This window comes from Falco rusticolus, chromosome 2 (assembly GCF_015220075.1).
Source record: "Falco rusticolus isolate bFalRus1 chromosome 2, bFalRus1.pri, whole genome shotgun sequence".
Taxonomy (NCBI): domain Eukaryota; kingdom Metazoa; phylum Chordata; class Aves; order Falconiformes; family Falconidae; genus Falco; species Falco rusticolus.
In genome coordinates, this window is record NC_051188.1 from 95,805,516 (window position 1) to 95,818,138 (window position 12,623).

The 12,623-nt window shown below is 39.1% G+C and overlaps 1 protein-coding gene across 1 annotated transcript in view; it reads left to right on the forward strand.

Moving 5' to 3' along the window:
• MID1 (midline 1) overlaps positions 1-12,623 on the forward strand; it is a 157,064-nt gene that overhangs the window by 45,686 nt on the left and 98,755 nt on the right. Inside the window, exon 2 of the mRNA XM_037377949.1 lies at positions 3,400-4,115. Coding sequence (XP_037233846.1) covers positions 3,456-4,115 — 660 coding nt within the window. The 5' untranslated portion in view covers positions 3,400-3,455. The remainder of the gene's footprint in view (positions 1-3,399; positions 4,116-12,623) is intronic.

Consider the following 12,623-nt stretch of genomic DNA (forward strand, 5'->3'; position numbering starts at 1 on the left):
GTACTTAAGCATATTTTTGATTTTTTAAATAACACTTTTCTTTTGACAATCGCTTTTCTTTGATATCTGTTCTTAAAACTACCTCTTGTGGGTAGGAAAATAATACTAAATTCAATGACATTTTGGTAATAGTATAATTTTCTGCCAGTAATTTCATATTTTTGCAAAAATGAAATTATGTACTTGAAAATCCTTCTTTCCCTTCTGTGTCTGGAGGCTGTCTATGTGGCTTTCAATTTATGGGCCATGCTGAGTATGGAATACAACCATGTGCATATATAAACCATGCATATCAAGTTTCTGCCTAATCTTCCAGTTTACTGTAGCTATGGATTCTCTACCACTCTCAAAAAAAAAAAAAATACTGAATACAAAACCTTAAGGCAAGGGCCAGTGAGTTTGAAAGATTTTGTAGCTGGATCAGCAGCATACTCAACACTTCAGGCAGCAACCTAAAAGTGAAAGCAGAAATGCAGTTGATTAAAGAGTAATCACTGGATTGCCCAGAATATACAGCCCCTCTTCAGTGCCTCTTAAAGGATTCATTATTCAGTCCCAGATGCAGTGTGTTTTGGCTTATTGGCAATTGCAAATGAAAACAGGGAAATGTCATTTTTTGGGGGGTTTCTATCAGTGTGCTCAGCTTTGATTACCTTGGAAGATAGGCTTTTATTCCAAGACGTTTACATTCTAAGATCAGATTTTGGCACTCTTGCTCATACTGAATAGCATTAGTCAGGGCTGAGCTGCTGCTCATTCAGGTCAGATAGATCAGAATTAGTCATCAATTGAGACGGTGGTATTTATGTAGAGCCATGATGGTGATTCAAACGTCTTTCCGTGAGGCAGTGATGCAAATGTTTTTCTGCTGCTTTTATCTGTCCCTCTCTTTTATATGAGTACTGTAAAAAAGCCCTTGGTTAAAAAAAGTGCTTTAAGAAGGAAACTGAATGAATGAAACGGTTTGACACAAGAAGGAGCAGGAGGGATTTTGTACAGAAAAGACAGCATGGAAGAAAGCCTTGTATTCCAAACACAGTCCTAGGAAACAAACCCGAAATGTTGGCAGGTTTTCACTGGACTGCCAATAGATGAGCAACGATTAGTTTGCCTTTTTAAAATATTGTCTCCTGCCAACCCCAAATCCCCTTCTCCCATTTCCAGCGCAGCATTCAGCCTGCAAGATAAGTGGATGATGAGGTACACAGTTGTGGTGTGGAAGGGATTCAAACAATGTGAATGAGATTTTGATCTTCTGGGACTTCTGTAAGACACAGTGAAGAGGAGGAAAGACAAACTGGTCTTCATTTGCAGAAAAGCCTTTCATCTCTTCTGTGCTGTGTGGCTGTGGCTGAGGAGACAGGAGGGGAGTTGTCTTCCTGCTTACATCAAATTGCCAGACCTTTAATTTTGACCAGATGCACCATGCAATTATGGCAGCTGATGGATAGTTAGAAATGAATTACTCTTTGGCAAACTAAACTTTATTTCAAGTAAGATCAGCATCAGAGAAGATACAGGAAAGCAAATTTTTTGATGGGGTCAGTGCATTTTTTAAATGCTCAGATTTCTTGGCAGAATAAAAGGAAGCATTAATGCAAAGAGGCAAAGTATCCTCATTTCTAAGCATACCTCTGGAGCAGACGCCTTGCTGCTCTTCCCACAGAGCAAGGAGGGCTACATACCGATGGGCGGTCTGAACCTTGCCTCTGTTCGCTGAACTTTCCTTTTGCTGTCATTCGTATTGGGGTTATAGGTAGCATTCCTGTCACTGCCACTGTGCTCCGCACACTAATTGTCATGAAGTACAGAAGGTTCAAACACGCTTGGTTCCCAAGGCTGCTAATGAGCCCTGAGCTCTCCTCACCCTTAATGAACCAAGGTTTGTTTTGGGGGGATTCTTGCCCATTCCTCCTTTTCCCTGGCCAGGGGAGGAGGCAAGAGTTCACACAACCGAACAATGACTTTACAGTGTAAGGACGATGCAGCTGTGCCATCTGAAGCCGTCCTCAGTTATGAGCAACAAAGCTTAAATAGATTGTACTGTGAAGAGGTACAGCTCTGTGAGTGTGAAGCATAGCTTTTGCTTCTGCTTCACTGACCTGTCTGCTTGCGGCGGTGATGGGCCCTTGACGGGAGCTTAGGCAGGGAGAGCTGCGTAGGGCGACTCTTTCAAAGCCACTCTCTGTAACACTGAGCACAGGAAAGGAAGCAAAATGAAGTTTCAGTTGATCATTGACGGGGGTGTACTGCTGTGTGTCCAGAAAATCCCATGCTCTCCATTTAAAAGTCATGGATTCCTGATCCACTTCAGGTTATTAATAAGGCTTCTAAAGCAAGTGGTAGTTCATAAGTTTTAGCCCTAGAGAGTACTCACACAAAAGTGAATGTACGCAAACACACACACACACACACACAAACTCCTCCTAGGCAAATCACACATTTCACTGTCTCACTACACTTTACTATCTTAGTCTCTAGAGGTTCTTCTTGTACCAGAGGTTAGGATCATCAGAAATTTGGGCTAATCTACTGTTTACTGTTTACTTCCTCCATCTTCCTTAGGGCATTTCAATTACGATGCTCTGTGATCCTCTAGCTATGTTTATCTTACTACAAACATGTATACGTTATATATTTGGACATATGTATACAGCTACATATGCACAGAAGTACAGGTACATATAAATACAGTTGCATAGGTTCTTGAAATACATAAGAAGAGTATATTAGTATATGATATATTTTGAATTTTATTATTTACATTATATGTAAAATACCACATGCTTTCCTAGAAATATTTTTGCTTATATATGTTCAGATACATATTTACGCAAGTAAACACAGACATGTACTTTAAATGCTGTAATATGGCGATAATACCAGATGAAAATTTTAATCTGATAAAATAACTTTTTAAATTGTAATAGCCATCGTAAGGTTATCAGTTATAATACTCCAGACTAATCCTTGCACAATGCTATACAAAGGTGAAGTTTTTAAAAAAAGTTTTACTACTAGATGAGTGAAGCCAAAAGCAGCATCTGCTGAAGAAATCTAATTTTGCTGTAATAGGCTGTTCGAGGGTCATCATTCTGGGTTTTAATAATGCACAGAAACATCTGCTGTTTTCCTCGATAGCATGAGAGAGAAAGGGAAAGAAATGAAGAAGGAGCTTTGTTTTGCATTCTTAAGTGAACAGATGAGGGGAGGGGGGAAATAAAGCGGTTCGGTTTTAAATACCTTGATGTGTGCATATGCAGGTTCAAAACTTTGGATTGCTTTCCTGCCTGGTGTGGCGGGTTGATAGCCCTGAGAGCAGTGGTGAAAGTTGACAACCCCCCACGGCTGACCCCTCATGTTCTCTCTCGCCTAATCGAATTTTACGTGTGTTTCCAGATAGCTGATCAGCTTCCCTGGATTTCGCTGACGCCACAGGAAAGCTTTGCCTGAAGATGGAAACACTGGAGTCGGAACTGACCTGCCCTATCTGTCTGGAGCTGTTTGAAGACCCGCTGCTGCTGCCTTGTGCTCACAGCCTCTGCTTCAACTGCGCGCACCGCATCCTGGTCTCCCACTGCGCCACCAACGAGCCGGTGGAGTCTATCACCGCCTTCCAGTGCCCGACCTGCCGCTATGTCATCACCCTCAGCCAGCGCGGTCTAGACGGGCTCAAGCGCAACGTCACCCTGCAGAACATCATCGACAGGTTTCAGAAAGCCTCGGTCAGCGGGCCCAATTCACCCAGTGAGACCCGCCGGGAGCGGGCATTCGACAGCAACAGCATGTCGTCCTGCGAGAAGGTCCTCTGCCAGTTCTGCGACCAGGACCCTGCCCAGGAGGCAGTGAAAACCTGTGTTACCTGCGAGGTGTCCTACTGTGAGGAGTGCCTGAAAGCCACTCACCCTAACAAGAAGCCATTCACCGGCCACCGCCTCATCGAGCCCATCCCGGACTCTCACATCAGGGGATTAATGTGCTTGGAGCATGAGGACGAGAAAGTTAACATGTACTGCGTGACTGACGACCAGTTAATCTGTGCCTTATGTAAACTGGTTGGGCGACACCGTGACCATCAGGTGGCAGCTTTAAGTGAGCGCTATGACAAGCTAAAGGTTAGTGCTACCTATCAGCCTTTCTAGCCAAGCAGCGTGTGGTTGGGAAAGAGAGTGCCCTTTGGTTGCACGTTAAATTCCTCGTTTGGGTAGGGGTTGGGAAAGGTAGGTGTGCAGTCTCTAATTGAACAAGGTACACATACAGATCTATATGTGCACTTGCTCATCACCATTTAAAAGGTGTTGGATTTTGAAGGAAAGATTCCTCAGTTGTGCTTTGATTTGTCTATACTATCATAAGGAATATGCAGTACATGCTACTGTTTAGGTGAATTTTCTTATCTACCTACAGATTCATTTGTGGCAGCTGCCAAGGATTAGTGCGGACTGCACATACACAGGCGCTGATTAAAATGTCAGGCATTCTTAGCGTATTTCTGCTGTTGATTTTTTTTCATTTGGTTGCTTTCATTGTGAAAAGCCCTTTGCATCGCAGCTAACAGGAGATGCATTTATCTGTGCTGGCTTCAGGGATGCTAGCTGCCTGTCCAGCCAGGGAAACCAAGCGCCGGCTCCACTCTTCCCATGCTGCCTCCCACCCAGGCTTGCAGGTGGTGCAGTCCTGGAAACAAAACCAAAATTATTTCTGAGTTTCTTGTGGCATTCCCATGCTTCAGCAAGGTTGTGACACATCTCCTTCCAGGTAGCTGGGCAGCTCCAGCAGCCTCCTGGCCCTGAGCAGGTTACCCTGGGTGGGGTGGCAGTCGGCAACCTGGCCTCAGGGTGCTCTGGCAGCTCTCCAGGCTGCTGGCAGAGGCAGAGCTCATGCTGAACAGCAAGGTCAAGGTGAGTGGCCTCCCACCCACCTGGGTGTATGTTCCTCTCATGCCGATTTTGGTGCTGCTGCAGAGCAAAGGCAGGAATTATACATCCCATGCTTTCCTCCTCTCAATCCCTGCAGTTGTTCTGCCTGTGCTTGTGTGCAGCTGGGGGTGGATTTTTTAAAGGTGGACTGCAGTCAAGAAACTACAAGTGCAGAGGGCAAAGCTTATCTGCCAGCCTTCACACAGAATTTTGGATGTGGAAAAAGAAACTGAATTACTAGCTTTAACTAACTGCAAGGGTTTTCTTAAATACCTTCAGACAAAAATGTGTGGCTGCACACATCTATGATAACTTTAGGTAATTGCAAGTGAAAGCTGCATACACATGCTGTGTGGCTTTTGTGCCTTTATGCATGTGCAAACATGCAGATCATATCCTATGATTATATTAACATAATGGAAGACACTTCTTTACCTGGACCTGATAGCTTCCCTTCATTTCTTAAAAACTTCTTTCATTTAATATGGAGAAGTTCTTACTTTTGCTTTCTTTTCTTCTGAGTTGGTTTGTTATTTTAAAGGCAAGAGTTTAGCCACTGATAAAATGGGGCATGGACTATAAATGTGAATAGAAGATGCACACGCTTACAGTGCTTTTCAGTAATCCAATGCGTTTATGTCCTTAACAGGTGCTACAGTTTAGTAAGCTAAACAGTGTATTATTTATCAACTTTATATGAGTAGGAATACACTACTTAATGTGAAATACCTTCAACGTTAAATACTGGATAACTATATTTTTGAGGATGCAAAAAAGTAGTAAACATTTCTTAGTGTTGATGTACATAAATAGGGCAACTCTTCAAAGACTTTAAAAGGCATGAATTTTCTATTGACATCTTTGACTTAATATTGCAGATAGTTACAAAACAAAAATAAAAAAGAGGGTATTTTTGTATGATCTGTGGCTTTTCTGTGCAAAGATGCCTAAGCATACTCTGAAAGGGTATCTCAGACAGGGAAGTAACATTTATATTAGACATTACCCAGTTTAGCTAACTTGGCATGAAGCCTAAACGAGTACTTTCCACCACTGTCCTTGAAGAGTAATTCAAGTACTAATTTAATGGTTAGTATAGGCCTAGTAAAATAATTCTTTCCTTATAATGGCAACTCCTAGAATTGTTTATAATACCTGTATAGGTTTTTTGAGATGTGGACTTTTTTTTGTACCCAAACTATCTAAAAGTAGTTTACACAGACAGTTATTAGTCTACATGAAACCCAGTTCCTGTCCTTTGTCATGAAGATGTCTGCTTCACTTTGCTAATGCCAACAATGACATCAGTCATGCCAATTATGCCAGTGATTATGACGTGTTTCTACCCTGAGCCCAGGAACAGTAGGCTAGGTGGTTTCCATCCAGAACCAGCATGCATTCGTAAGAATGTAATCTGAAAACCATGTCTTTCCTCATTGCCTCTTCCATCTCAGAAATTTGTGCTGTTTTATGTATCAACTGCAGAGAGTGAGGTTTTCAATTCCATAGATAGTCATTTATCCCTCAGGAGTAAAGGAATAATACCTGTTCAGTGTTTGGTAGCTGATGGGCAAGAATTTCAGGTCTATTTTCACATTCAGGCCTCCTCCATAAACAGTGACATGACCTCTTGAGTCACTGGTCTATGCTGCTAACATAAATCTTAGGTACAAACTTTCAGATGGTCTTTTTCAACTTAGAGATGATGTGCACGTGCCATTGGCACATTCAATGTTCAAGCAGATCAGAAAATCCCCACCTAAAAAACCATGTTGTTGACTGCTGTATTGCTGCTGCGGGTTTTTATTATATCTGAGGGTTGATATAAAGGCTATTCAAATCTTAAAAAAAAAAATATCTGAAAGAATGAGTGTGCAGTAGCCACTAGTATAGAGAATTCATTTAAAAATGGGCGTCACTTGTATGTTTAAAAAAGAAAAGCAGCACCACTTAAGTGACACTTTCTTTTTTTGTGATTCTTCTTTTTAAATCGACACATTGTTAATGCTAACAACAGCAACTGGTGTTGCTATGGGCATCAAGCTATGCTAATCACTTGCATTCTCTTCCACTGGTGTTACTAATTGTTTCAACAATATCTCACCCTTCATTAAGCATAGGACAAAAGATGCCATTACAATCTAGCTCCTTTTGTGACAAAAATGAAACTGCTTAATTAGGAGTTCTGTACACTTGTCCAGCAGAGGTGTCTACACTGATGTGTTTAATAGTCAATGTAACAGCAATTGTGGGCATCTCAAAATGAGAAAGTGTTTTCTTTTGGCAACTGTGGCTCCAATGCTGAGAGGGGCTTTTCTTTCTTGACTTGCACTGGGGTGGAGGGGGTTGAGGACACTTGTGTTCTTCCAGGAGCAGTCTTTTCTTGCTTAGCTACGCAACTACAGGATATACCTTCACGCTTATGGTTGATTTAGTGTTTATAGATGTGTTTAGAGTTTTTTTTAAAAAAAGTAGGTCATAGACAGATGCATATTAAAAATGGGAAAATGATAAATGATGACCAAAACAGAGAACAGGAAATATCCTGGTGATACACTGAATTTATGGGTGGTGGTCAAAATTGTGGTATAAATTAGAAATAATTTTTAGTTTCATAAAAAATGAGGGCTTTAAAAATAGAAAATGCAAATGCTTATGCTTACACCACCATATTACCTCAAAAAAAATATTTATGGCTAGTTACTCTTGATACTGATTCTTTGCTTTTTGTCTTGTTGCAATGGAAAGGAAAAGACAGTTTAAAAATATATTCGTTTTTTTCAGAGAAAATTCATAGAATTACCATTGTTCTATAGATATATTTATACTCAAGGAATTGATAAGAAAACTGAAAAGATTCATTTTGAACAATGGGGAGAAGTTACATGGTGTGGATGGAAAGATATCACTCATTTAGTGTTGGTGAAGGCCCATGAAGACGTGTAAAAAAACCGAAGATAGACAGTAAACCACATTTTTAAATGGTGTAAAGCCAGGATAACTCCATTCAAAGCAATGTTTTTCCTTGCTTTCATATTTACTGAGAATCTGACTGTTGATGCATACGTTCTTGCCAAAAAAGAATTTTGGCACAATGTTTGTACTGCTTTGTCAAGAAAGATCTTTTGTTGAATGGAACTGCTGTAGGTTAGCTGTGCTTCTCCATATTTTTCTTTGAATGTTATTAGTGTTGACGTGTATTGGGCATGTTTATGAAGGCAGGGCAGCTCTCTGAATGGCAGTCCGAAATTCCAGGAACAAAAGGGACCTTCTTGTTTGCTTGGTTTTCACCTAGTTTTAGTGGCAGAATCCATACACATCTATTGATCCTACACTGTTGATTCAGGATGCAAGGATCTGTTTTTCTACAGTGTGTCGATTCAATTACTGACAAATATTTTTTTGGTGGGAGGCAGACATAAATTCTTCCCATGTAGGGAGAACTGCATTCAGCTCTTAGAAGTGTTACTGTGTAAAGGTAGGAGACTTTGTCGAGTCCACAGCTTCTACAAATAGAGCACCAAAATATGTCTGCTTCCCTGCTATGTATGTTATTAATTAAAAAACTTTTCATATTTAAATTTCTTTGCAGAATACAGGCAAAATATGTGTTGAAGCTTTCCAAATGTTTTTTTCTGGCATTATCTTGTAGTTGCAGCTTTATCATTAATTGGTATACTACAATACCATAAGAACCCAGCGCTCAGTTCTTTGCTGTACAAAGAGTGGGTTTGACCATCTGGAAACATTGGTTTCTGGATTTACATATAAATATATTTTGCACATACAAGTAAAAGTGTGTCTATATACATTGTATTCATTTTATGTGCATATTTATAGTGCTTCTTTAGTATATAAAGGCAATACTACCTATGTTTCTATTGTCATGGTTTAACCCCAGTTGGCAACCTAGCACCAGGCAGCCACTTGCTCACTCCCCCTGACCCAGAGGGATGGGGAGGAGAATGGGAAAGGAATGTAAAACTTGAGGGTTGAGATAAGAACAATTTAATAATTTAAACAGAATAAAAAGGTAATAACAATAGTAACAATAATAACAACAACAATAATAATGATGATGATGATGACAGTTATAATGGAAAGGTGGGGGAAAGGATAAAATCCAAAGGAAAAGGGAGAAAGGAAAACAAGTGATGCACTGTACAACTGCTCACCACCCGCTGACTGATGCCCAGCGAGTCCTTGAGCAACAATCTCCCTGGCCCCACCTAAGCCCCCAGTTTATAAACCAAGCATGTTGTTCCATGGTATGGAACACCTCTTTGGCTGGTTCAGATCAGCTGTCCTGGCTGTGTCCCCTCCCAGTCTCTTGTGCCCCTCCAGCCCTCTCGCTAACAAGGCCCAAGAACCCAAAATCTTAGTATAAACATCAACCAGCAACAACTAAATCCATCAGTGTGTTATCAACATTGTTCTCACATCAAAGCCACAGCACAGCACTGTACTAGCTACTAAGAAGAAAGTTAACTCCATCCCATCAAAACCTGGACTTGTGTATATAGATTTGTTTGTCTAGCATAGAAATACATGTAAATTCTAATAATGTCTAAGTTCATGAATATCTGGAATCTGGGATTTGAATAAATACACACATGCCTATATTTTAAGTAAATATATACAGTTTCATATACATGTGTGGGTCAGTAAAAAATATATTTGATCATATATATATATAAACTACACATTAATTGTTACTTGGTATATGGTTTTGATATATCTTTTTTTAGTAGCTGAATATTTTGACATCTAAATTTATAGTTTCCTCGTGTACCCTTTTACTTTACTAACTTCTTTTTTTAAAAGAAGTTAACTAAAAAAATTCCAACTGATACGTAAAGACATAGTATATCAATATTATAGTTATATATGTTACTAAATGCTTAGATAAGTGGCACTTTCCCTTATGTTGTACTTAAGAGATTCAGAGTATTGAAAGTTACTTTCTGTAGTGTCCTTTATTCAGGTTTAACATATAGTTTAAAACACTATATCCAACCTGCAAAAATGTGGAACTTGTGGACTTTCATTATTATTACATTATTATTAAATTAGATGCAGCTTGATGTTATTACTAGATCATTATTAGATTAGATACCACTTAGCAGATATTTCTTTGTATTAATTTTTGATGATATTAAAAAGATGAATGGTCACATCTGTTAGTATAGAATATTATCTCCTATTACTTAGCCCAGAAATAGATGCAAAAATGTAACTAACTTGCTATGCTTCAGTATTTGCAGAGATACAAAAATATTAAGGTATTGCATGGAAGAGCATCACTATAGGAATGAACTTCTGTACTACAAATGTTTTCCAGCTACACTTATTTTATTACATAAATATATAAATATTAAGGCAGACTTTTGAACATTCTCTCTCTTTAGTGTTGTCTCAAGTGACTGTGTTTCCTCCATCTGGTATTTATTTGTTGGAGTTTAGAAGGATGATAGAAAATGTCAATACAGTAATAACATTAGTCCTTTTCAGGGGAGTAGTTTGGTTGGGGTTTTTTTTGTAAACTTTAGACCGTTTTGCATAGTTTGAAATTCCTTGTGTTTATGACTGTGGATAATGAACCATGACTTTATAATAATTATAAGTACTATGAGATTGTTTCTATCTATCTATTGAAGATCCTTTAAATAATATAAGCCATAGTTTTTGAAGATTTACTTTCACAAATGTAACAGTTGACAAATCTTTCAAAACTGTTCACATATTACTTACTTCCTTTGATTTTTAGTGGAAATGATGGTGTTGAGGGCATAATCTATTCAGGAAGAACAAGAGAAATGAAATTGTAAATAGTACAGCATTATTATCTTTGTTCTCATGACTCTGGTGTTCAGTGAAGCCAGACCAGGCATTAAGTAAAATGTATTTTTGTAGTCTTCCATGGCACTGGTCCAAGCTGTTCAGATAACAGACTTAAAGTCCATGTTCTAACTCTGAATTTGCTCATTGTAATGACCTCTTGACTGACCCTTCGTTTCTTATACTTTTTTTGATAATATGATGCTTGAAATTTGATGGTGGAATATAATGCACAAGAGATACTTGCTCAGGATGAAAATTTGTGTTTAAACAATAAATAATAAAGCAAGGAAAAAAGCAATAAAAATGGAAATTAAGCAAATGGATGAGGTTAAGGGCAAATAACGAACCATTTTATAACATTGGGCACAGGCTGACCCTTTGTTTAGGAAATGTAGTGTCTACCAGAGTAACAGAGCTGGTAACAGGAAAAGTTACAAACAAGTGACCTTTCAAAGGCAGAACATTTACAGGGTTTATCATAACAGTACATTTTCTTATAACTGATATATAGAATGAGTAAGTTCATTCTTTCAGTGCTTTACCGGGGAATAAAAATCCCAAAATACCAAATTACCAGAAAAAAAATCCTAAAATCTGGATGTAAATATCTCCCAAATAAGCACTGCAGAACACTTAATATTTCAGAATTCTCTCAAGCTTTAATTTAATATGTTCAATTACTCCATGAAGAGAAATCCAGATTACTTTAACCCTGCCCTGTAATGACACACAATTGTAGGAGCATGATTAAAGCATTTTAGTTCTTCATCTTATGTTGAACAGTTTTCATTACATAGTCTATTTTTTTTTGTATTGCCTGATCTTAAAACACAAATACAACAATGATCCCAGTACACTACTTTCCATTTCAGGCTTTACAAGTGTACATCTATAATGATTTTCTTTGGCCCTCTTTTTTTTCAGCCAGCTGTACACTTCCTAGTGAAATGATAATACTTGTATGTATCCTCATTGCTGTGAACCTATACATAGGGGTTCATACCTATCAGAAACAGTGCCTAATTTGGACAGCCTGAATAGTCCGTGGAGAGGGAATCTCCTCCAGAAGGTTATGGACTGGAAATCTGTGTTGGGTTGCTGAAGAACACTTTGGACTCAAAGCCTGAAACAGGTGATGAGACCATGTGTTCCCTCTTCCTCCCATCTGTATTTACTTCTCCCCAAAACCAGCCATCCAGCCCTGTATCTCCCTTGATATGCCTTGACCCTCCATGCAGGAAACCTTTTCTTTTGCTGGGAAGGACGTTGTTGCCCTCGAGAGCAAGCACCCACACTGAGGACGTGGGGTGAGGGGATTCCTGCCTGTCACAGCTTTCACATCTCATTTATAATGTGCTCTTGCGAATCAGACAGAGCCTGCTCTGTTTTCCAGTTACCTGAAATCGGTGAAAAATGAAGGAGGAGCAAAGAAAATGGAAAATTAGATTATTTTATCATAGTGTGACTATACCGAGTTATTCCTAGACCTTCTGTAAATCCTTACTTAAGCAATTCTTACCCTTCTACAATATAAATGCTTAATAGAAAGTCTTCATCACTAAATGCTTAGAACATTTGGGGTAGTTAATAAATAATAGATCACTGACTTTCCTAATGATATACCTTGATGGTGCCAGCAGAATTGCTTTTTACAATAGCCTTTTTTAAATTTCTGCAGGCTGGAGTGGAGGTATCACTTGTTTTATGAGTATCTCCTTTGTGTGGGATGTTGGTCCTATGCAATATCCCGGTTTATGACTGTGGAAGGAAAGCATGTGCAGGTTGTTTAATGCCTCGGACAAAAGTGCTCAAGGGACTGGAGCTCTGGCCTGCCTCTGTACTTCATAGGTCCCCTCTGTTAGA